The sequence below is a fragment of the Amphimedon queenslandica genome, unplaced genomic scaffold (genome assembly GCF_000090795.2).
Source record: "Amphimedon queenslandica unplaced genomic scaffold, v1.1 AMPQUscaffold_13453, whole genome shotgun sequence".
Lineage (NCBI taxonomy): Eukaryota > Metazoa > Porifera > Demospongiae > Haplosclerida > Niphatidae > Amphimedon > Amphimedon queenslandica.
In genome coordinates, this window is record NW_003546311.1 from 21,250 (window position 1) to 43,739 (window position 22,490).

Here is a 22,490-nt window from a genome sequence, read left to right on the forward strand (position 1 = left end):
ATTTAAAATTGAGAAATCCTTTAGAAATGCAATTCCCCGATATACAAAGACATGGATTCAAATAAGCCATGCAAGCTAGTAGTAAAAACTCAAAAACTGTGCTATAAAATTATCAAAAAATATCATAATATAAATTGAATTAAATGTGTTCAAAGTCGTCGTCATCAGAAATGTTAGGGCTACCAGCATGAGGAGGTGAAGATAAGGGCTTGTATGCACCAATGGATATCTCACCACTCATAGCCTGCTTTATAACATGGTGGACTTCTTCATCCTGCAAAAAACAATGAAGAATGACCAGTAAAGAACAGCAAAAGCATAAGATAGTTAAAGATATAGTATAATAAAATTTAGCAAGTGACCAATATTTTTCAAAACTAACAGTTGTCAAATCATCCGGTGTCTTGTCCTCATTGTTTCTATGAGAATACTGTGCTCCATATAATATCAGCTCTTTAGCTAATGAGGCATGATTCCACCTTGAAATAAATATGCATATGATGAGTGACACTTGTACTGCTGTAGTTATTCAATCCTACCTCGCTGCATTATGTAATGGAGTATCACCTCTGTCATTGAGAGCTGTTACATCAGCTCCATGCTAAGAGAGAGAGAGGGATTAGATAGCTCAGTGTGCCCCCATTCACTAACTATCAATAGCAAAGCTGCAGAGTCCATGTGCCCATTGTTGCAACAGAAATGCAATGGAGTGTTTCCTCTGACGTCACTTGGATTAACGTCGGCTCCATTTTCAAGCAACTTCATGACAACCTACAGGAACAGAACTAGAATTCTTCCAGAACTCCATGTAAAAGTGATATTTTCATTTGAAGCATTATTTCAGTTTTTTGAATAGCAATAACTCAAAAAATATTAACAGAAACAACTCAGACTTTCTACATTGCATAAAGGTATCAATAATGTCAAGAGTATATGATGTGTTAGAGAGAGTGTCTAACCATAGTACTGTAGGCTGCTACATCACGGCGTAGAGTGTTCTGTATAGTTTACATAATCACTTTAGCACCTTCTTTACATAATTAACAAGAGTGTCCATTTTGGGTGTAGTATTTAATAAAATATTAGACGCGCCCCTTCATTGAAAAGCCTCTTGTGACCTATAACTAGGCAAGAACTATCTCCAAGTGAGCAAAGTGAGACTGAGTACTCCTCTAGGTTTAGGAAACAATCAATTTTTGCACCCCGCCCTTTAATTATTAAAGTTATCTGATCAATGGTTTTGTTATGTATTAAAACTGTAAATATGTAAATTTGTGTACTCTTGGAAATTAGCTGGATACTCATAAAACACTCTACGCCGTGATGTAGCAGCCTACAGTACTATGGTTAGACACTCTCTCTAACACATCATGTACTCTTGATAATGTGCATTAGAAAATACAAAAAACTGCTTCTCTCTATTCCTTACATCTTTATGATTGTACTGACAAGCCAAGTGTAATGGAGTCAACAGCTCATCCTTTGTTCTAGCATTCTTTGGTGCATCTCTGCTAATAAGATAGTCCACTATTGCTCTAGAGCCATTGAGTGCTGCTTTATGGAGTGGGGTATTACCATGTGAATCGCGTACATTGACATTCAAGAAAACAAGATGACCCTGGAATGAAGGGAAATTTGCACACATATACACAGACATTGATGTATCAATCAATACATTATGTGCAAACGAATTTACTTTTCTCAATTTTTGACACTTTTCACACTGACAGAGAGGATGGCATGCAGTAGCCCCTCCCCCTCCTTCAGTGGGTGTGGCCTGATTACCAAACAAATACTTGACCTTAAAAAGGTTACATAATTTATATTTAGTAGTACACATTCTCATACCATTGTGATGTCGTGATCGTGGATAGCACGAAAGAGCTTCTTTAGCTAAGCAAAGCATCATCATAGCAATAACTAAGGTAGCCAAACCTGTTTATCAGTTTCACTAGGTGCATCAGAGGAAAGGGTACTCCTCCTCCTTGCAATTGATTTTGTGGGGTTTCTTGATAGGCTGTCGCTATTCCTGAGCTTCACATCGCTGGAGGATGCCCGGCCACCATCAGTTTCCTCCTTTTCACTTGCTCTTCTTCCTCCTCCTCTCCCTCCTTCTCCTCCTCTCCCTCCACTACCAGCTGAAAAACTGGAGTGTCGATTTGACGCGAGAGATTGTAAATTTACAAAAATCTGTTAATGAATGAAGCATAGTGGTTAACATGGCAACTGAAAACAAAGAAATAGGTTTCCCACAGCAGTTTGGCATAGTGCTTCTTGTCAGTGAATTATCAAAGTTAAAAACTGCAGCAAAAATCCTAAGATAGTCTTTGGCCAAATTCCATAAAAATCACAAAAAAGGTTTTTCAATTTTTATAATTTGTGTAGAAAGTAGTGCTGGGCGATAGTAACACTACCACTATCATGATTGATAGTTACAAAACTATCATGATTTTGAATACCATCACGATATTCACTCAAGTACTTGACCTCGAATTAATAGCGATTATAATTAAAATAGAATAAGCTGTGTAGGCGTAGTTAATTGTTCAGAGGATAAAGTTATGAAGCTAACTGATTTTTTTGACAGAAAAAGCGACAATTGAACTGAATTAAAATAGCCAGTAAGTGGCAAAAGCTGTCTTTAATCACTTTTTTTGGCGCCATCTTAGTGTTAAACAAACTGTCTGACCACGTGTTTGTACAAGACTAGTGCGCATGCGTAAATCTGACCACATGTTTGTACAACTGCGCATGCGCATTAGACATAGATTTTTATAAAATTTAATTTACATTCGCAACTGATCAAGAAATAACAACATTATTCACATTCAACACATGAGCAGATTTCCTTATATATTAAAATTCAACAACTTAGCACTGACCTTTGTATTGTAAGAGGCTCTGGCAGGAGTATCATTTAGCTTGTTCCTAATATCAAACTGGGCACCATGCTCCAGTAATAAAGGCACTATAAGTCCTATAATAATAATAATAATAATAATAATAATAATGATGACAGCCATTTTGAAAGTCATATAATATTGCATGTGCCACTTACCATAGTTCCAGCGCGCTGCCAAGTGAAGAGGAGTGTCGCCGAAACTGTTTTGATGATTAACATTACACTTTTCTTTATTGAACACTAATGCCTTGACACACTAAAGACGTTGAAAGGAGAAGCGAAAGTGAGGGAGAAGGAAACCAAAAAATGGTACTACCTCTTCATGTCCATGGGAACATGCCAAGTGTAATGGCGTGTTTCCACCCCTGTCCATCTTGTTGATACTTGCTCCTTCGCTCAATAAGAAAAGCTGCAAAAAAGGGAGAGCATTGATGCAATGTATGGGAAAAATACAGTGTACAATAAACACCTCAACTATTAAAAAACCCTATACGAAAGGGCTGATTTATTGATGGCTAGGGAAAATTACACATTGAAGTAAATTTAGCAACTATTCAGGACTGCACTGGCCAGGCTTCTAAAAGTCACACATAACTACTGTACCACTAAAAGAATTAAAAAACAAGAGAAGAGAAGGAAGGAGAGAACAGTGTGGCAGCTAAAGACAGTATAGTTAAGATAAAGGAGTGTCTATAGAGGTACAAAAATCAAGATGATAAAGGAAATGCTCATATTCTTCGCAGTCTTCACTGTCAGTTGGTCTCAGGAACAAAGCAACTGTCAAGTGCTGACAGACCCAAGTGAATACACTACAACCAGTGCAGGGCTGGTCTCATTCCAAGGACAGACTCTGCCAGTTATTGGAAACACAACCAGTGGTGAACCAATAGTGTGCCCCACACAGCCACAAACATACTTCCCCTACAGCACAGCTTTCCAGATACCAGGGGCAGTCTTCCTTCCTATTTCCATCATTGCTAACCTACTGGCCATTGGGCTCTTTGAGCTGCTACGCTGTCTTGATGTGGCAAAGATAACAACTTTTGACATAACTGTTATAAACTTTCTGGTTTCAACCCTCCTCTTCAATGCCATCCTCCTCATCCATGAGACATTCTACCAACTGATATTGAATACGGTTTCCTGCGAACACATTGCATTTTTCAGTCACCTTTTCACACTGGCCATGTTCATATCGTACACTTTTGTAGGACTCGAGCTAGGAAGAGTCTCCATACAGAAAGAGCTAACAGTCAATAAGGAGAGGCTCCTTTTCTTGCTGGACTTCCTTGCCTCTTGGATACTACCATTCGTCGTTGTTGCATCGTTGGTAGGAGTTAATTTCAGCGTGTCTAACTCTGTCATGTACGGGATAAGGAAAGACGGGAAGCTCAAGTGTTGGATAAATCAAGGCGGGGTTGCAGTTGCATTCCTTGCTGCACCAATAATCCTAACACTCTTTGTTATACCGATATTCATTGGAGTGCAAGTATTAGGTACGACATTAAGGATGAAGGACAAGAAGAGCAAGAAGGGGCAGAAGGAAAGGGAGGATATGATGCCAAGACTTGCTGCGAGTTTATTTGCACTAGTCAATCAAAGAAAGAAAAAGAAGAGAGAGGCACCACGCCTGCCAATAGAAATAACCAGAAAGCAACAGATATGCTACGTCTTGATTTATCTGGTAGGCTATGTGGCTCAGATCCTCAAAGCTATTGGCATACTAGTGGTCACATTCACTGACATTAATTCCACTCACATAATCATCACTGGGCAGCTCCTTGATGCAGTACTCATACTGGCCTTTGCATTAGCAGGCAAGAGCATTCGGTTGTCACTCAAGGACCTCTTCAAATCAAAAGTTCCGAAAAAGATTAAGAAAAAGAAAAGGAGAGAGAGCTCAAGCAGTAGCTCCTCCTCGAGCAGCAGCTCTGAAGATAACAATGATAAAGTTAAACCGATGAGCAGAGGACAATCAGAATCAATAGAAATGAAAAGGACAGGAGAGCTGGACGCTAGAGCACAAGAAGGAATCACTGCCAGTAAACCATTACCACCAACAAGTAGACTAGAACAGGCACAGTTTGGGGAAAGGGAGAGACAACTACAGCAACAGCTACTAGCAAGTCTACCTGGTCTAGTACCACAAAGGGAGCAAGGAGTAATGAGCCAACAGCCTTATCTCATTCAACCAACAAGCAGTGTCCTTCAACAGCCTCTACAGGTCATAGCACAAGTTGAGCCACAGCCTCAGCAAGTAGTATCACCTGGAGTACCACAGATACTGCAATCTGTGTCACCAGTCCAACCTTATTTTATTGCCCCTTTTCCTCAAAATATAACACAGGGGCAGTTGCTTGAGCCTACACCTAGAGTTCAACAAGCTTTACCACCCAAGGCCTTTCAGCCTCAGACTCAAACCATTCAGCCTCTGACCATTCTGCCACCTATTCAGCCTCAAACCCAAACCATTCAGCCTCAGACTCAAACCATTCAGCCTCAGACTCAAACCATTCAACTGCCTCAAGCTCAGACTATTCAGTCTCAGAATATCCAGTCCATCCCTCAGACTGCTCAGCTCCAGCTTCAGACCATAGAAACCCAAATCCAGCCACAAACAAGTGAGGCAGTCATTCAACTCCAGGCTCAGGATATTCAGCCACAAGCTCCTGTCAGAAGTCAAAGCATTGATGAGTTGCAAAGTGAAAGTCTTCAGGGCTCAAAGTCCATTGAAACTCAGCCTCAGCCTCAAACAGCAACTGAAGAGCCAAATCCAACACCTTCAGTTCCACCTACTTCTCTCAATACCACCACAGGCCCAAAGCTACCCAACCCTGATATGGAGCCAGCCCCAGCACCTCCTAAACTAGACTTCCCTCCAATAACAAAAGAGCCTTTAATACAAAATCCATTTGGAACTCCACTAACTGAGCTGTCACGTGATGCAGGGATAGTTTCTAAAGGCGGAAAACCAATTACCAAAGCTTCTCCTGCAAGATCTTCTTCCCTCACAAACTTGACAATTTAAAAACTTAACAATTTAACTTAACAATTTAAAGATAGGCTCCTACATGTACATGCATACACCACGCATACATGTAATAATAATTTCATTTACATAATAGTACTTTTAAAAATACTTACAACACATTTCTGGTTGCCGTGCAAACATGCCAGGTGAAGAGGGGTGTGGTGGTTAATATCAACAGCATCAATGTCACTTTTAAGCTCCAACAGTCTCTGTATGATGATTGCCTGCCCTGCATTCAATCAAAGACCAATGATTAATACTAATTGGTAGGGGTTTACCCATAAGAGCTGCATAATGGAGGCCTGTTCTTTTTAAAGAGTCGCGCGAATAAATGCTAACACGGGCAGGGTCGTCGTGGTAACTACACAAACACAGATTGTGACATTATTCCTCAATATTTAAAGCCTTCATTCTTATTCTCCATACACTCCCTCTCTTCCTCTCACTTTGATACAATAGGGGCACACTTTTCGCAGTGACAAAGAGGGTGACAAAGACTCATGGAAATATCGTCCGGTAGTTTTAAAAGCTTTTCAACACTCTCCACGTCCTCTCTCGCCACACTATCAAAGAAAGAGCGCAGCCTCGTCACTGTTAGAGTCTCAGTCTCACAGTAGAACCTTGCACGATTAATAGATATGCTATTCTGAAAGGAAATAAATATCATTATAATTATAAAGTGCTCCATGCGATTACTTCTAGTGATTTGGTTGTGATGTATTCAACAGCTGCTTCAAAAGATGTCAAGTAATATCTGGAGGGAGTAGTTCTAAAAAGATTTATTAATAATATCAGCAACATACAGGATCTCTTCGCTCCCGACGTTTGAAAAATGAAACTGCTGAATGTAGAACAAGTTCACCTTCCTTGAAAGAATGAGTGAGGGGTGGGGCATAAATTTGTAAAAAATTAAATTTACTAACCAGTTTGGTATTTCAGACTTAAGTACTAAATATACCAGAATAGGGAGAAGTTCATCAGCAGTGAGTCCTAAAGTAAGGTAATGAAGTTACGTGTATATGTAATATCATGTGAAGTTCTCGTGTTAATTTATCCATTCACTGACCTTTGGCAGTACTACCAGCACCGAGAGAGCTCACTGTCTGTTTAAAACAACGAGTCTTTTCAAAAGGACTAGAGCACTAGAGAGATAAATTAATAATTAAAAACAACACTCCTCCTAAAGGCTCCTATTTTCCTTTCTTTTTTACAATTAATTAATAGCAACGATATCATTTATAGCTAATTACTTTGTTAAGACTTAGAAGATGCTCTCTGGCCTTTGACAACCCAGGACTGCATAATGATAAATATACAGAAGTAGAAGAAAATTTAAAGCAACAAGACCACTACAGGCTCATACCTGTACTCTTGTCTTATGCCTAGGTCTGCAAAATGGACATCGCATGCTTTCCTAGTGTATTTATTAATATCTGAATCCTATTATAAAGAAGTGGGGAGTAGGTCATTATCATAATGGTACTACTACTAACTCCTAATTCAGTTCTGCAGAGGAGTCTAAAAAGCTGCGAGTGAATCTTATTCAAAATATAAGTCTGTCGGAATAGAAAATGACAATAATAGATTGTGATTGATCTTACTTCTGTGGCCAATGCAAAGAAGTTCTTGCCAGAGCCACTGTGAAGCTTTCTCTGTTACAAAGTAAGATAAGAAGAGGGACATTACAGTGGCTTACAATGTGGGGAAGCTTAGATATTTCAGCTAATGCTGTCTCATATATTTCAAAAGCTATGTCCTAGACAATACAATCAACTCCAAGACATTCTTTGATAATCATACGTACTTTAATTTGGTCAGGAGTTGAGTCAATTTTTACAGTTAGGCTACTCAGATAGCTGTCAACTGTTTTCTTTACTTTTTCACAGGCTAGGGGAATGCAAATAAATAAAAATTAAAGAGGAGAAAAAAAGAAGAATACCTGGGTCATTATGATTCCAAAGAAAGTCGTGACAATCGCTAAGAGTTTCTAATGAAGCAACCATCATTGGCTGCTCTTCAGGTCCTATAGAGATAAGAGAGACAGTAAACAGACATTATGTCATCTGTGAGTTTAATGTACGTGCCTCCTTCCAGCTGTTTGTCAATGCACAGTACTTGGTAGCTCTGGTCTTTTGAATTGAAAAAACTTTCATCAAATAGAATCTTGACCTAAAAATAAAGGATAGCATATGCCAAAAGGACAATAGCAAAAAAACATTGATCCAAAATTTGGCCAACTCTGTAAAAATGGCTAAGAGAAAATTCTCCATTTATAATTTTTTTCTTATACATTATACCTGCTCTAATGTTCTATATCGAGTTTGAATTGATTCTGATCAAATTCAGAATTTTTATGAATATTTGCAGAATCTTTGGTATAGCATAGCATAAGGAGATCGGATTATGCAAATAAAAACATTTTATAGCTGCAGTATTTTTGGTAATAGTTGCTATTAGTCTGTGGCCTCAAGTTAGTAGCATAATAATAATAATGTTCTTTAGACAATGAAAATGAAAATAAGATTGGTACATACCCTCCTCTCCTCTTTAAATCCACAACCAGTTACTATATATTCACCTTGGATTGATAAATACTACAAAAGAATATATATTAGGATGCATTAAGAGCTAAAAAATAGATATTACAATAATTTATAACTCAAAATTACATGTTGCATTTTTTCATTTATTTAGCCACGCCCACTGACCTTTCCATTTAAAGTCACAAAAGCCATGGACTGGTCTTTGCTTTTGCTGTCTTCTTCGTCAGGTACCTCCAGCTCTTTCTCGGGTAGCAGTATGTGCGTTTCTACGTCTTGCTTGTAGATCTTGGAACGCAAAACAGTCTCAAAACGAGGAACGCATATCTAAACAAGCAAATTTAGAGGTTAAAAGGCATAAGCGAGAGGTATTACCATCCAGCACTTTTCAGACGCAAGGTCAAAGAGATCTGGAAACTTTTCTGAGAGAGTTATAAAGAAAGGATTATCATGAAGGTCCTCGTCGTATTTCGCCATGTTTTTCTTATTAAACTCCACCTACAGAAACGCCTTTTAAAAATTTTAACCCTTTTGTTTTAACCTACGCCTATTTCAATATTCTTGACTTTGACTGAGTTAATAGAACTAATACGGATCAGCATGGTGTCATCAGGTAGAGTGATGATTGGTGCAATGACAGAAAAGGTCTCTTTCTCTCGAGCTCTCTCTTCATCTCCAGCTCCTCTCATGTCCTCAGGCTACAAGTTACTCTTCCCAGGTCAGGGCAGCCAGTACGTCGGCATGACCAGTAGCCTTCCCTCCCCTCTCCCTCCATCAATCAAAGACCTCTTTCTGAAATCATCCGATGTCCTTGGCTACGATTTGAGGAAATACTGCCTTCGTGGGCCTCAGGAAGTTCTCAGTAGAACCATTTACTGTCAGCCTGCTGTTGTTGTTGGGTCCCTAGCTGCTTACCGGATGCTTGACGAACAAGTTAATCAAATTAAAATATGCTCTAGCCCTGACATTGTATTTTATTAATTTTCAGATTAGAAATGAAGTTGCGGGAATGGCTGGTTTCTCTGTTGGTGAGATTACTGCTCTGATAGCAGCCGAATCGATATCACTAGAGCAAGGTATATTAAAATTTGAAATAGCTTTGTCATTAAAATTTAATGATTTCAACAACAAAATTTAATGATTTCAACAACAAAATTTGAAAATATCTCTAGTTATAGTAGAGAGAATCAATTTGGGCAATGACTCAGTTGTGGTGTCTTAGCACCTTTCATCCTCTTGCCCCTTATTCCCTTATGTACATACTAGCATAAGGATCATATTTCACTGCTAATGTAATTCACAATAGGACTATTATTGGTTAGAGAGAGAGCTAGGGCTATGAATGATGCCTGCTTGGAGAGACCCAGTGGTATGCTCACGATAATCGGTCTGGAGGAAAAGGCACTGGAGGAGTGTGTCCTTTCTGCTTCTTCACAAACAAAAGAGCCGCTATCAATTGCAGGCCATTTATTCCAGCTTGGTTACACAGTGGGAGGTACAATGGAATCACTGAAAGCACTCAAATCACTCGCAGTCAGTAAAGGAGCAATGTCTATTAAAAGCATTGATGTATCTGGTGCTTTTCACTCTCCTCTCATGCATAGTGCAGTGGAGAAGGTGGAAGAGATATTAGATACCATTGACATCTCTCTCCCTTCGGTACCTGTCTACTCAAACTTGAGTGGTGATCAGTATGGGAGTATTAGTGAGATAAAGCATGGACTTTCGTGGCATTTGGTTGAGCCTGTCCTCTGGCATCAGACCATGAATCAGATGATTACCATCTCTGGTGAAGAAGGCTTCATAGAAGTTGGGCCAGGAAGACAACTGAAAGCTGTTTTAAGAAAAATCAACAAAACTGCATTTAATAACTGCACCAATGTTGATGTATGATGAACCATTAATTAACATATAATTTTATTCACTGTATGCATAAATAATTAAATTAATTTACTATAACGATATTCACAATCATCACATGATTGACTCCCTAAATTAATTATGCCCTTTTAAGGAATAAGCATATGAAGTCATGAGTAAGCTAGTGCAAGAATACTGCCAGGATTTTGATAGGTGCTAATGTTAAAATTATACTAATAGCAAAAAGCATAATAATAAATAAATACTATATATAAAATAATAATAAATGACAATTTTCGTGCAATTGCATCTAAAATAAGGTGGGATTTGTTTCTAAGGGCAAGAACAAAACACTTTTAGAGTTAAGAGAAATAACACAATACAGCTATAGCAGTTTATAGTTGGTTAGTATGCTAATTTCTTATGGCGACACTTCTTGAAATATCTGCACACGAGAATTTCCAAAATCCAACACAGCAATGCGTCCATCTGGCAGGACAGTGACACTAGTTGGACGATCGAATTGTCCACGGGCTCTTCCTCCAGAGCCAAATTTTGTGAGATATTGTCCACACGGGCTCATGATAACGATCCTGTTGTTTTTGGTGTCTACTACAACAAAGTTGTCCCTATGATCGATAGCAATCCCTTGGGGGCGTGTGAACTGGGCATTACCACTACCATGACTCCCAAGGATACGAGCTTGGGTACCGTTAGGCTCAATGACTAGCAAATGATGCACATTAAAATCAGACACAGCTATGTGTCCCTCGTTGGTCATGACAATCCCGCGAGGAGAGTCAAAGTGGCCACAGAGGTAACCCTTGTAGCCAAACTTTCCCAAGAGTGAGCCATCAGAAGTGAACATAAGAATCCTATGGTTTCCAGTATCAGTGACAACTATACGCCCATCTGTCTGATGAACAGCTACGTCGTACGGATATATCATTTGACCATCATTGCTTCCTCTTGATCCAAAGTGGTGCATCAATTTCCCATTGAGCTGGAACTTTTGTATACGATGGTTGTCCTTATCAGCTACAACAATGTCACCCTCTTTTGTTACAGCAACTCCTGCTGGACGGTTAAACTGCCCCGGATGAGACCCCTCTGATCCAAAGGCATGACTAAATGCACCTTTTGAGTCAAAGACCTGTATTCTATGATTACTCCTGTCACCAATGATAATATTACCTTTATGGTCTGCACAGATACCCCACGGTCGACAGAGTTCACCTGGCTTAGAGCCTTCACTACCAAATACTACACTCACTACAAAATGATTATACTCTCTTCTACCATCGACTAAGAGCTGGAATGGGCTGCCTTGAATGTGGTGACCACGAATGGTGATTGATAGGTACTGATCGCCGCAGGACTGGGGCTTAAAGCTAAGCAAGTAAGTCCCATCTTTGTTATCTCTCACCGTCACTCCTCCTCCGGTTTTTTGACTTAGACTAGCAACCAGTGTTTCTCCTCCTTCAGTGCAAGGCTCTCCCAGTCTGTCCTTTGTAAACACAGTGACAGTCACTGGCTTATTGACTCGTGGGTGCAGCAATCCTTCACCAGATGCACTGCAGAGTGGAGGATAAGGGGCAGTCGTGAGCTTACAAAAATCATTGATGGCTGTTTGAATGCTTGACTGGTTCTGCATTGCTAACAAGCTTTCATCTTCAATCGTGTGCTGCTTTGGATTGCTAGCAATCCTCTCCAGCTCCTTCCCTAATTTACAATGAGTCATTACCAAGGCTGCAAGCTGCTCTTTCTCTTTAGCTTCCTTCATCTGACTGCTTAGCTCAGATAAACTCCTGATATCCAGACTTATCTTATCCTTTTCTTTGTCTAGAGAGCCCAGCCTTGTAGTTGTTATTGTCTCAATGCGAGCTAAAATCTCAAGCTCTCTCTTTCTTATTGCTTCGTGCAACTGATGAAAGATCTGATGGATGCTTGAGCTCATCTCGTTTTTCTTTCTCAAGATGTCAGCACGAGCTCTTTCAAAGTTTTGAGAGGATTGCTTGAGTGCTGATAACTGCTGTGGAACCGCCAAGGCAAGCTCATCCATTGATGGCTGCATCTTTTGAAAAGACTGAGCAATGGGAGCATATTGGTGACTCTTGTGATCTTCATCAATGCACTTGTAGCAAATGGTAGCGAGACAGGGCCTACAGAAATAAAGGAGTGGCTCACCCAAGTGCTGAAGACAAGTATCAGAAGGAGTAAGGGATTTAGATGGAGGAGGAGAGATGGGAGACATTTCCTTGTAGGGAAAAGAAGGATGCGTTTTCACGATATGGTGGTCTTTTTGATGGTGAGGGGTACAATAAAGGCATAAGTGCTCCTTGCAGTCGAGACAGAATAAAAGTGGTGGCTCCGCTTGACTGCAATGACGGCAGATTGGTGAAGTCTCCTCTCTGAGGATATCGTCAACAACACCCATCATACTACTCATCATGAAACTATCACTCGGCAGCTCAGAGGGGGACGTGATAGAGGAGGAGGAAGAGCCAGAGGATGAAAGAGAGGAGTTGCTCCTCTTGCTGCTTTGGAGATGATGTTGGTGAGAGGGAGGAGAGAGGAGGGAGGGTGGACGATAGAAGCAGTTAGGACAGGCTGCAGTGATGGCTTGGTTGAAAGGAAGAAAGCAAAGAGGGCAGAGAGAGGGAGGAGGAGGAGGATGGGGAGGCAAGGAAGAATTATAGCCATAGGATGATGGCCTCAAGTGTCTTTGATCAGATGGTGTTTTAGAGAGGAGGCCCACATAAGCCATCACTGCTGAGAACTGCACAAATGAATAGGAGAAAGGGAAATAAAGACAGAGAAAGGATACAACAATATCTTACATTGTATTATATAAGTTAACAGCAGCTAGATCTAGGGTCTGTAAGAGCACTGCAGAAAGGCCTATTGTCCTGTTAGTGCTGCTGCTCCTCCTGCAGCATTATCTTAGCCCCTTTCTTGACTCTTATGACTTTATCAGAACACGCACACACTTTTTAATTAGTGTGACCACACAAAGTGCATCGTGAGAGGTGTATACACAACACAAGTGTCTTGATTAACGTTCCAACACTTTATATAAGGAATTGTACTACTCAATGAATACAATTAGCACCACTGATAGAGAATGGTCACCACTGGCATACAGACTGCTTCCCCAAGGTGAAAATGAACAAATCATTTATTATTGAGATTTTTCTAAATTATTCTTCAACAACTTGGTCCTTGTGTCACACGCTGTTTAGCAAAGTTAGCTAGTGGCAGCCAAATAGAGCCTCAAATCAAATTCAATTACCAAGACTGATAACTAACTACTAGTAATGATAGCTTTGTAAGGCAAATATTCATAATAAATAAACAAAGGGAACTGATGAATGAACGGCTTATCTACAAGATGAACTAGATATATAATTAATAACATAACAAATAACAATTTAATACTGATTATATAATTATTTGTAACAACTGCCATGACTAGTCATTAGCTAATTCAGGAAGCTGCTGTGGTACAAGAGATGTGAAAAAAGATGTTATGAGTGTCACAAGAGTACCAAAGAACCCTCTTCTCTCTTCCTCAGGAGGAGGAGCCTATAATGAACAATAATTATAGGAATTAAATGCAGTAGAAGCCTCATTAATGAGCCTTAATAATGACCTATCATGATCATACCTCAGGTACATTATCTTATTACACAATATAACTAAGCTTGGAGGTACATTATCACTAGATTACACAATATATAACACTATTTAATGTTGCGCAATATCAATGTAAGGCGCCTTAATTGTTTTTGGAGTATTACCACACACACACACACACACTGTGACACACACACACACACACACACACACTGCGACACACACACACACACACACTGCAACACACACACACACACCTCTTGCTGTTCTTGAGGTGGGTCTCCTCTATCATTATCATCAACTGGTGCTTCATTATCTTCCCTTCTGGGAGGATCCGGCTGTACAGGAGAAGGAGGAGGAGGAGGGGGAGGATTCTGGTTTACTAAAAAAGAATAATAAATAATACAAATGCAATAATAAATAATAATAATAATAACAGCTAATAGAGATAACACAATACAACAATACTTATTTTAAAATGCTACTCTCTCTTTCTCTCTCATCAACTCACATTGTCTTCTTTGTAGTCTGAACCAGCCACCCTGATTCCTAATAAGGTCAAAGAACAATAGACCAACATGACAATAATCAGCATATCATCAAACCTACATTAATATTAGGGCCACACCCACACCAAATATAGCAAACTGGTATATGGAACCAGAGAGGTATCCCATAGTACCAAGGAAAAACAGCATCAATAGCATGTAGGCATAATCCACGAGATCCCTCCTCTGCCTGTTGTCAGCCATCAGCCCACCCATCATTCCGCCACCAGCGTTCATAGCTATGTCATCATTATCTTGATCAGCCTCTGGTTCGGGCGGAGCCGGAGCCACGCCTCCTGCCCCGCCCACAGGATTGTCCGGGTTGGGATGTTGATGAGTCTGGGGTGGGATTTGCCTAAAAAAAGTGATGGGATAGGGTTGTAATAATGTGTTTATTTATGCTCTAAGGAAAAGGTATACATAGACTCGGAATAATAACTTTGCTTTTATTACAAAGTAACAGCTTTTTATTAAATAAACAATGTTGAAAGAAACGCCAACACACGTAGACGTTGTACAAATGTTAGATACAAAAAACATCATGTAATAGTAAAGATTACATGATATTAGCAATGTATAGTAAGAATTATAGTAGGAGTTCAACCAAGGGAGCCACCTAATCAAATAAATCAAAGTCAAGGGAAAGAGATCCCCATCCCCAATAAGCTTTGTTACAGTACAGCAGGAGTCCATCTTTATTGCATCTTCTGATACATATATACATGATCTTAGGTTGTGTAGAAAGTTTGAGCTGTTTCTAATCAAATTTGAATTTTTAATGAATTTTTAAAGTTGCTCAAAATCAGCCTGTACTAGAGGACTATGGCCAAATTCCACCAAAAATGAAAAGGAGAAAATTCACTATTTTTATGATTTTAAAAAAATACATACATTGTATACATTGTACATGTTCTCATGTTATGTAAAAAGTAGCTAATTCCAATCATATTTGGATTTTTTATGAATTTTAAAATTACTAAAAAATCAGGCCAAAGTACCTGTACTACAGTACAGGGCCCTACTTTGGTCAAATTTCGGCAAAAATGAATAGGGGAAATTTATTATTTTAATAATTTTTTCTAATGCATATACATGTTCTTATATTGTGTAGAAAGTTTGAGCTGATTCCTATCAATATTGGATTTTTTACGAATTTTTAAAGTTGCTCAAAAATAGGACCAAAGTCCCTGTACTATTATAGTACAGGGTCATGAGCCAAATTTTGGCAAAAATGACTAGGAGAAAATTCTCCATTTTTATAATTTTTTCTAATGCATATACATGTTCTTATATTGTGTAGAAAGTTTGAGCTCATTCCTATCAATATTGGATTTTTTTACAAATTTTTAAAGTTGCTCAAAAATAGGACCAAAGTCCCTGTACTATAGTACAGGGTCAAGAGCCAAATTTCGGCAAAAATGACTAGAAGAGAATTCTCCATTTTTATAATTTTTTCTAATGCATATACATGTTCTTATGTTGTGTAGAAAGTTTGAGCTCATTCCTATCAATATTGGATTTTTTTTTACAAATTTTTAAAGTTGCTCAAAAATAGGACCAAAGTCCCTGTACTATAGTACAGGGTCACGAGCCAAATTTCGGCAAAAATGACTAGGAGAGAATTCTCCATTTTTATAATTTTTTCTAATGCATATACATGTTCTTATGTTGTGTAGAAAGTTTGAGCTCATTCCAATCAAAATTGAATTTTTTATGAATTTTTAAAGTTGCTCAAAAATTTGTGTCTGTAGTGTATACATGCAGAGTATTCCATAGAAGAGAACTCTCCATTTCAATTACACATATAGTACATGAAATGAATACAGGAGCTTACCAGTTAGGATTGTTATACATCATCTGGTACCACTGAGTCATCTGAGCAGCATAGTAAGGGGACATCATATAGGGGTGGGGCCAGCCCTGAGGGAACTGAGGAGGGACTGGGGCACCGTATCCAGGTATCGTCCTAATTATTGACAGGAAGACAAATTGGATGATTAGGAAAGAATCTCAAACATTGTTGATGTGATGAGAAATAACTTGGCAATATCAATAGCTGCACCATGTGATTGTGATACTGTTATTTTAACTATCATGATAGTTATCATGTGTACATGGAGCATGCACATAAATGACACTTGACAGCTGTAATCATCTTCTAATTAATGGCAAATTCTACAGCTAGAGTGGTATGACTAATGACTTATTATAGCACAGCTTGCTTCAAGGTTTTTCACTGTGACCCTGCTATAAACATCACCAGCATGTGAACGTGTATTCAGTATAGCAGGACAGTGTTTCTCGTTGAAAATTTGGATTAAATAAATTAACTAGTACAGGTATACTGTGATTTTACAAATTAATAAATGCATTGGTTAAGTACAATCATGACTACATTCTTAAATAAATCATTGTATTTCCACGTGTAAACCCAATGGCTAAACTATCATGATATGTTCACTATCCTGATATTAGAGTTACTAAATATCGTGACAGAGATATTACTGCTATCACTCAGGCCTACAATATACATTATACATACATTAAGCAAAATTAGTACTGGCATTACAATCAAAATTAATGTTACTCTGACATAATTACATAATTATAACTTACGTAGTATGTCTCTGATGAGTACTACTAGTACTCTCTCCACTACCGGTATTATTATTATTGACCTATTGGTATGACAACAATAAATACAACTAACACTATTAGTTCTATAGACCTGTTCTCCATTACTGGTAGCAGATGGAGTGGCTACTGGTCGAGGCCTTGCCCTCTCTCTCACCTATAACACGTCAAACGATCACGAGAATAATTATTATCACGTGACATGGTGCATGTACACGTACATGTATAATGTACTTACGACTGGTTGAGGAGGAGCACTGTGGCTATTAGTGACAGGGAGAGAGTTTGATCTTGATGGAGATACGACCAGGTGTAGCGTTATACCAGACGAGGACTCCTTTGTAAGAAAAAAAGAAAAAGAATATTATGACTATGATTCTCTTTGGGCGGAGCTCAATTAGCAATAAGTGTGAACAAAGGTGCGATTATTAATACCAGGTCAGTGATGGGGGTTTCATCAGGAACAATCCTCCCACTGTGGATCAGCTTCTGACTCCTAACAGGCTAAAGAAGAAAAAAGACACGATAAACATGTTAATGTCGGTCGGTTTACATGTATATATATATAGATAGAAATATTATGAGTTACCGGGTGAGACGGATGGATATTGGATAGATGGACCTTCAGATCAAACAAGCACCACTTCCTCTCACACTCGATGCTCAAATCTTCCACAGAGCCATTCGCAGTCTTCACTAGTACAGACACATTCCTTTGGTTACCATTGGTCGCCATTGTTAATAATGTAGACAATTAAATGAATTAATTATTAATTGAGCCACGCCCTTAAATTGATGGACCACGCCCACTCGTTGATGTGTTATGCTTTCATTGGCTGGAGGATAATCATGCTAATTGACAATAATTTTAAATTAAGTCTACAATTTCTCATTATTGCTGTCATTGAAAATTGACTTAATTTTCTGTTTCAAGGAAAGCATTATAATCTTCAGGAGACATCAACTTATTATACTCGCCGTCAGAAGGCACTTTCAACTTAACAATCCAACCTAAAAAGTTTTTAAAAATATGAACAAAAACTGCGTTATACCAGTCACCTTCATTATAAGGGCTTCCATTGACAAGACTTGGTGATTCGGTCAATGACCCGTTGATCTCAGTCACTTCTCCTCCAACAGGAGCATACAGATCAGCAGCAGCTTTAACACTCTCAACTGTCCCAAATACATCTATAATGATAATTATCATCATCATACTATTGCTCTTTTAGCTTCTAATAATTACTTCTTTCTAATATTGTACTGTAGGTGCTGAAACTAATAATCATGGCTAAAATCTAAGTTGACTCAGCATACCACATAGCTGGAAGTATTACTTGAGGAATTATAATTTTCCAATTTGATGCCAATAAAGTGTATGCAGAATTTAATTTCAATGGTATAGGTGTGAGCTATTGCTATACCTATTGGCTATTAATGCTTTGCAGAATTAAATTGCACATTTTAAAAATAATTAACAGCAAACCTCAAAATTAAAACTCCAGTGGCTATACGATGGCAATGCATCAGACTATGTAGTATAAATTGAGATATTTGGAAATTATTATTATTAATTTTTCAGAAAACCTTATACATCATGCAATCTTATAAAATGAATTATGCTACTGTTTGCTAAAAGAGAGGCCTATACTATCAGCGTGTACGTTATGTTCACAGATGGAGTTACCACAAGCATGCATACCTCCTTGATTAAAGCTTGTTCCAACATCCGGCATATCAACGTAAACAGCTTCCCCAAGTGAATCCTGGGCGTGGTCAGAGATTCCAACAGTCGCCACGTCTCCTTCTAAGGATACCCATTCGTGAGATTTAGTGAAACGATAGTTTGAAGCTGCAAAATAAGAATGATGAATAGTCATTGCTATCATTGTCACACATTATATACATGTTATAATAACTATGTATATATACTACACTCACATGGGGCACTGCTAGAGTAGAGTCTGCTCCTTTGCAATGAAACGAGACTCGGGGCTGCTTTCGTACTAATGGAGGGTACCAGGCGAGAAGAGGCAGTTGCCAGTAGATGATAAGAAACAAATCTAACCGCGCAAGACACAGCCATGAGGGTAATGGGAAAAGTTTAGGAAAAAAAAGAGAAAAATAATTAGACACGCCCATTTGGAGCCACTCCTTTTGACTAGGCCTAGCTAGTTAATTAATTTGCTGTTAAAAGTGTTTATTTATGCTGCGTGTACTTTTTCTCACCAGTAAAGAAGGATCTCCAGATTTGTCATCTAGGGCTCTTCCTATGGCATTTCTCCGAAAACTGGTAAAAGGTGGTGATAGAAAAGAACCTGTTGAGTCTATGGATAAGAACACTACAACAACGGATCCCCTCCAGGACGTGACAAGCAAGACTGCTGACCTTACCATTGCTGATGATGTCAAACACGGTGTGGCTACCTTTGCCCTGAGCTGATTCTGGTTCCCCGAGGCACAGTTCGGCTGTGCCCCGGGTGTACTCCGTACAAAGGTTGGGTTTACCGGGGGAAAGAAGAAAGGGCCTACATATTACAGCCTGTAAGATCATAAATAATCCTTAATGTGTGTATAACTACACTTTTGTCTCTCTTATATTATAGTGGTGATCACACAGAGACTATAGAAATACACTATGATCCAGACGTTACCAGTTACACTGATCTACTGAAGCTGTTCTGGGAGAATCACGATCCAACTCGCTGTGCATCTCGCCAGTACATGTCCGCCATTTTCTATCACAGCGACGAGCAGAAGACTCAAGCTGAAGAGTCCAAGGAGCAAGAGCAGTCAAAGCGTAGCAAGAAAATACAGACAAAGATTGCTCAAGCTGAAACATTCTACAATGCTGAAGAGTGAGTGAATACAATTCAGTGGTGTGTAGTTATTATTTGAAATAAAATAGACAATAAATAATCTGATTTAAATGTCTTGTTTACAAGACTAAATTTTACTCCAGCTGTTTACACTATCCAACAGCTGTATTTCCATTGGTATTTGATCTGTTTTGGTATTTGTTTGGATTTTGTATCCATTTCAATTAAAAGCATAGTCATTATAGCTAGGATGTCACATGAATTACTATTGCTACTACTCATTTCCTCAATCCTCCTTTTAAGGCTGTTTATTTAAACCTATTAATTCTTATAATGGATTGCATTATTATAATTGTGACCTCTTATTTTATTTTTGCTGCAGTTACCATCAAAAATATCTGCTACGCCAGCAAAGAGACATACTCCAAGCCCTAAACCTCACTGATGAGGAGCTCATCAAATCTCACATTGCATGTCGTCTCAATGGCTACTGTGGAGGATATGGGAAGATGGACGAGCTGGAGAAAGAGCTCTCTCTTTTTAATCTTCCTTCTCGCATACAGGATCGCCTCAGAGCCATCGTATCACGTGGAAATTTATATTAACTAAATTGTAGTAATTTGTTTTTGTCTCTGTATTATAATAGTGTATGTGTGTGTCTGTGTGGCTTTGTCACGTGACTCTCACATGATGCTGCAAGGATAAACTTGGCAACTGCCTGGTCCTTGTGGCTGATGATAGTATGAGGTCATTGTGATTTAGCGATCACAGGATTTTTAATCAATGAGTAATAATTATTATAAATATTTTTTATGAGTAGTCATTATTGAGTGCAATGCCACCGCCAGATATCTCTAGTATCTATGAGGTAAAACAGGTTTTGAAAACCAGTCAAACGATCCGTCACACTTTACCTTCTGAGGTTCCTGAAACTCTAACCAGTCAGACTGGTACGTGGGGAGCAGCCCCATACTGTGGAACTTGTAGACTGCCAATGCAATCACGGCCAGGTTACCAAACACGTAAACTGCTTTCTGGAATATAGCCTGGTCTCCAACCAGATTCTTGAATGCTATGAATGAGATAGTATCAGAGAGCATAAACAAATGGGAACATCATTCATTACCTTCTTTACAGCTTAGCAATGTCTGGACTGGCCTGAAGAACATCATGCCAACCATCATTATGGGAAAGAGAGAGACAGTATTACCAGCCATCCACATTATAAATAGATTCATAGGGAGCTGCTTCAGGGGACCTAAAGCAAGGCCCCATCCTTGCTATTGAGAAACAAAACACATATATAGATACATAATAATATATAATTATTATATGAAATACACTTACATTTTGTACTTAATCATTTTCATAAATTGCACAATTAAATTTCACAATCATAACGTACCTTTGCCACTAAATTAGAATCTTCATCTTCTGTACTCTCCTGGGGAAAGTCAAGATGGATATATATTATAGCAAATTTTATAATAATATTAAGTTACTTCATTAGTTGGCAGTTTGTGAATGTAGCCTGGAGGACTCGCTAATTCATCTGATCTTCTGTGCCTAAAATTTTTAAAAATAAATAAAAATATTTCATAAAATTTCCTTTACTTTCTTCCTTCAGTAAAATCAACAGACCACTTTCCTCTAGACGCCATGTTAATAAAGGGCGGGGTTTAAATAAATTATTGAAGATTGATGCAAACTCGCATGCAAGCACAGCGAACATTATTGCTAGAGGAAAATATAAGGAAAACACCTTTGAATAATTATAATTAGGTGCATGAACTCAGCACTACGGAAAGACTAATTTTTTCCTTCTTTCCATGCCCTATGTGCAGCGAAGGATGAATAATTATAATTAGGTGTATGAACTCAGCACTACAGAAGGACTAATTTTTTCCTTCTTTCCATGTCCTATGTGCAGTGAAGGAAAGATTATACAACTGCAGGAACAACGAGTGGAGGAAAGTATGAGGAAACAAGGAAAGGATCCTTCCAAGGCTCAGAAATTAGGGAGCATAACTTTACAAGGAAGGAAGGAAATTAAATACTGCATGCATGCATCACTCTCCTGGGTCATTACTATAAAAAGAGGGCAACTTCCACTCAGCAGTCAAGTCATTTCAACTGCAGTGATAATAATAGTAATAATAATAATTTATCAACAAGATTTTATTAACTATCAACTGTAGCAATGACTACTACAATTGTTTCTGTTGGAATATTCCTCACTTTGTTGGCCGTTGCATTTGCCCGAGCCCGTCCACTGCTGGCTGATGAATTTGATGAAAATGATAACTTCATACTCCAGCTAGCTGCTAATGGGGAAGCTACTCATCCATCTCAAGATGCTGATATCCCTCAAGTCATTCATGCACTCAACAAAACCTCCTCAAACTGGTAAAATAGTACAGTACATCTACAGCTATTTGAAATAACATTATTATTATTTCATAATAGGGCAAGAACTGGTACTCAAGGATGCACCTCTTCTAACAGGCTCTTTGGAGGACA

At 38.6% G+C, this 22,490-nt stretch overlaps 7 protein-coding genes across 7 annotated transcripts; 2 read left to right on the forward strand and 5 right to left on the reverse strand.

The window, feature by feature from the left end:
- Positions 1–56: 56 nt before the first annotated feature.
- Positions 57–8,975, reverse strand: LOC105312338 (ankyrin repeat domain-containing protein 27-like). Its single transcript, XM_019995122.1, has 29 exons — positions 8,849–8,975; positions 8,642–8,800; positions 8,468–8,527; positions 8,018–8,102; positions 7,873–7,956; positions 7,738–7,820; positions 7,630–7,689; positions 7,535–7,585; positions 7,427–7,489; positions 7,297–7,373; positions 7,184–7,229; positions 7,000–7,075; positions 6,857–6,923; positions 6,737–6,799; positions 6,630–6,687; positions 6,380–6,579; positions 6,212–6,294; positions 6,047–6,162; positions 3,219–3,311; positions 3,059–3,158; positions 2,883–2,977; positions 1,936–2,190; positions 1,849–1,893; positions 1,697–1,801; positions 1,430–1,618; positions 652–771; positions 540–601; positions 383–479; positions 57–274 (listed from the first exon to the last, which is right to left on the reverse strand). Exons 1-29 carry the CDS (start codon positions 8,948–8,950, stop codon positions 140–142), a joined length of 2,829 nt encoding a protein of 942 aa, XP_019850681.1. The 5' UTR covers positions 8,951–8,975; the 3' UTR covers positions 57–139.
- An 83-nt stretch (positions 8,976–9,058) lies between these two features.
- On the forward strand, positions 9,059–10,464 carry LOC100634058 (malonyl-CoA-acyl carrier protein transacylase, mitochondrial-like). Its single transcript, XM_003385639.3, has 3 exons — positions 9,059–9,406; positions 9,462–9,549; positions 9,780–10,464. Exons 1-3 carry the CDS (start codon positions 9,074–9,076, stop codon positions 10,364–10,366), a joined length of 1,008 nt encoding a protein of 335 aa, XP_003385687.2. The 5' UTR covers positions 9,059–9,073; the 3' UTR covers positions 10,367–10,464.
- Positions 10,465–10,550: 86 nt separating this feature from the next.
- On the reverse strand, positions 10,551–13,533 carry LOC100637542 (E3 ubiquitin-protein ligase TRIM71-like). Its single transcript, XM_003385667.3, has 2 exons — positions 13,174–13,533; positions 10,551–13,112 (listed from the first exon to the last, which is right to left on the reverse strand). The coding sequence occupies exon 2, from the start codon at positions 13,098–13,100 to the stop codon at positions 10,755–10,757; it is 2,346 nt and encodes a 781-aa protein (XP_003385715.2). The 5' UTR covers positions 13,101–13,112; positions 13,174–13,533; the 3' UTR covers positions 10,551–10,754.
- Positions 13,534–13,673: 140 nt separating this feature from the next.
- Positions 13,674–17,962, reverse strand: LOC100637668 (homocysteine-responsive endoplasmic reticulum-resident ubiquitin-like domain member 2 protein). Its single transcript, XM_003385668.3, has 10 exons — positions 17,741–17,962; positions 17,587–17,655; positions 17,390–17,488; positions 17,246–17,308; positions 17,134–17,195; positions 16,352–16,483; positions 14,579–14,872; positions 14,481–14,518; positions 14,227–14,351; positions 13,674–13,918 (listed from the first exon to the last, which is right to left on the reverse strand). Exons 1-10 carry the CDS (start codon positions 17,885–17,887, stop codon positions 13,805–13,807), a joined length of 1,143 nt encoding a protein of 380 aa, XP_003385716.2. The 5' UTR covers positions 17,888–17,962; the 3' UTR covers positions 13,674–13,804.
- Positions 17,963–17,983: 21 nt separating this feature from the next.
- LOC100637792 (glycine cleavage system H protein-like) lies at positions 17,984–19,284 on the reverse strand. Its single transcript, XM_003385669.3, has 4 exons — positions 19,093–19,284; positions 18,854–19,003; positions 18,211–18,342; positions 17,984–18,162 (listed from the first exon to the last, which is right to left on the reverse strand). Exons 1-4 carry the CDS (start codon positions 19,235–19,237, stop codon positions 18,068–18,070), a joined length of 522 nt encoding a protein of 173 aa, XP_003385717.1. The 5' UTR covers positions 19,238–19,284; the 3' UTR covers positions 17,984–18,067.
- A 310-nt stretch (positions 19,285–19,594) lies between these two features.
- LOC100634185 (peptide methionine sulfoxide reductase-like) lies at positions 19,595–20,771 on the forward strand (the record flags this gene model as incomplete). The annotated part of the gene is made up of 3 exons (XM_011404910.2): positions 19,595–19,695; positions 19,758–20,009; positions 20,353–20,771. Coding segments are annotated over 3 exons (576 nt in total), but the record flags the coding sequence as incomplete, so codon positions are not given.
- On the reverse strand, positions 20,714–21,687 carry LOC100637915 (ER membrane protein complex subunit 4-like). Its single transcript, XM_003385670.3, has 6 exons — positions 21,585–21,687; positions 21,473–21,536; positions 21,376–21,414; positions 21,097–21,250; positions 20,885–21,042; positions 20,714–20,831 (listed from the first exon to the last, which is right to left on the reverse strand). Exons 1-6 carry the CDS (start codon positions 21,629–21,631, stop codon positions 20,781–20,783), a joined length of 513 nt encoding a protein of 170 aa, XP_003385718.1. The 5' UTR covers positions 21,632–21,687; the 3' UTR covers positions 20,714–20,780.
- Positions 21,688–22,490: the final 803 nt, after the last annotated feature.

Excerpts from the sequence above, each read along its gene's own strand:
- LOC100637542 (XM_003385667.3), bottom strand. The coding sequence starts at position 13,100 with ATGGCTTATGTGGGCCTCCTCTCTAAAACACCATCTGATCAAAGACAC.
- LOC100634058 (XM_003385639.3), top strand. The coding sequence starts at position 9,074 with ATGGTGTCATCAGGTAGAGTGATGATTGGTGCAATGACAGAAAAGGTC. Across the intron at positions 9,407-9,461 it reads ACCGGATGCTTGACGAACAA|ATTAGAAATGAAGTTGCGGG; the intron begins GTTAATCAAATT and ends ATTAATTTTCAG. Across the intron at positions 9,550-9,779 it reads ATCGATATCACTAGAGCAAG|GACTATTATTGGTTAGAGAG; the intron begins GTATATTAAAAT and ends AATTCACAATAG.
- LOC105312338 (XM_019995122.1), bottom strand. The coding sequence starts at position 8,950 with ATGGCGAAATACGACGAGGACCTTCATGATAATCCTTTCTTTATAACT. Across the intron at positions 6,295-6,379 it reads TGTGCCCCTATTGTATCAAA|TTACCACGACGACCCTGCCC; the intron begins GTGAGAGGAAGA and ends GTGTTTGTGTAG. Across the intron at positions 1,802-1,848 it reads ACGATCACGACATCACAATG|GTCAAGTATTTGTTTGGTAA; the intron begins GTATGAGAATGT and ends AACCTTTTTAAG.
- LOC100637792 (XM_003385669.3), bottom strand. The coding sequence starts at position 19,237 with ATGGCTGTGTCTTGCGCGGTTAGATTTGTTTCTTATCATCTACTGGCA. Across the intron at positions 19,004-19,092 it reads CTACTCTAGCAGTGCCCCAT|CTTCAAACTATCGTTTCACT; the intron begins GTGAGTGTAGTA and ends CTTATTTTGCAG. Across the intron at positions 18,343-18,853 it reads AACAAGCTTTAATCAAGGAG|ATGTATTTGGGACAGTTGAG; the intron begins GTATGCATGCTT and ends TTATCATTATAG.
- LOC100637915 (XM_003385670.3), bottom strand. The coding sequence starts at position 21,631 with ATGGCGTCTAGAGGAAAGTGGTCTGTTGATTTTACTGAAGGAAGAAA. Across the intron at positions 21,537-21,584 it reads GATTTTACTGAAGGAAGAAA|GCACAGAAGATCAGATGAAT; the intron begins GTAAAGGAAATT and ends TAAAAATTTTAG. Across the intron at positions 21,251-21,375 it reads ATTCTAATTTAGTGGCAAAG|CAAGGATGGGGCCTTGCTTT; the intron begins GTACGTTATGAT and ends GTTTCTCAATAG.
- LOC100637668 (XM_003385668.3), bottom strand. The coding sequence starts at position 17,887 with ATGGCGACCAATGGTAACCAAAGGAATGTGTCTGTACTAGTGAAGACT. Across the intron at positions 17,309-17,389 it reads GTGCTCCTCCTCAACCAGTC|GTGAGAGAGAGGGCAAGGCC; the intron begins GTAAGTACATTA and ends GACGTGTTATAG. Across the intron at positions 14,873-16,351 it reads ATGTATAACAATCCTAACTG|GCAAATCCCACCCCAGACTC; the intron begins GTAAGCTCCTGT and ends CACTTTTTTTAG.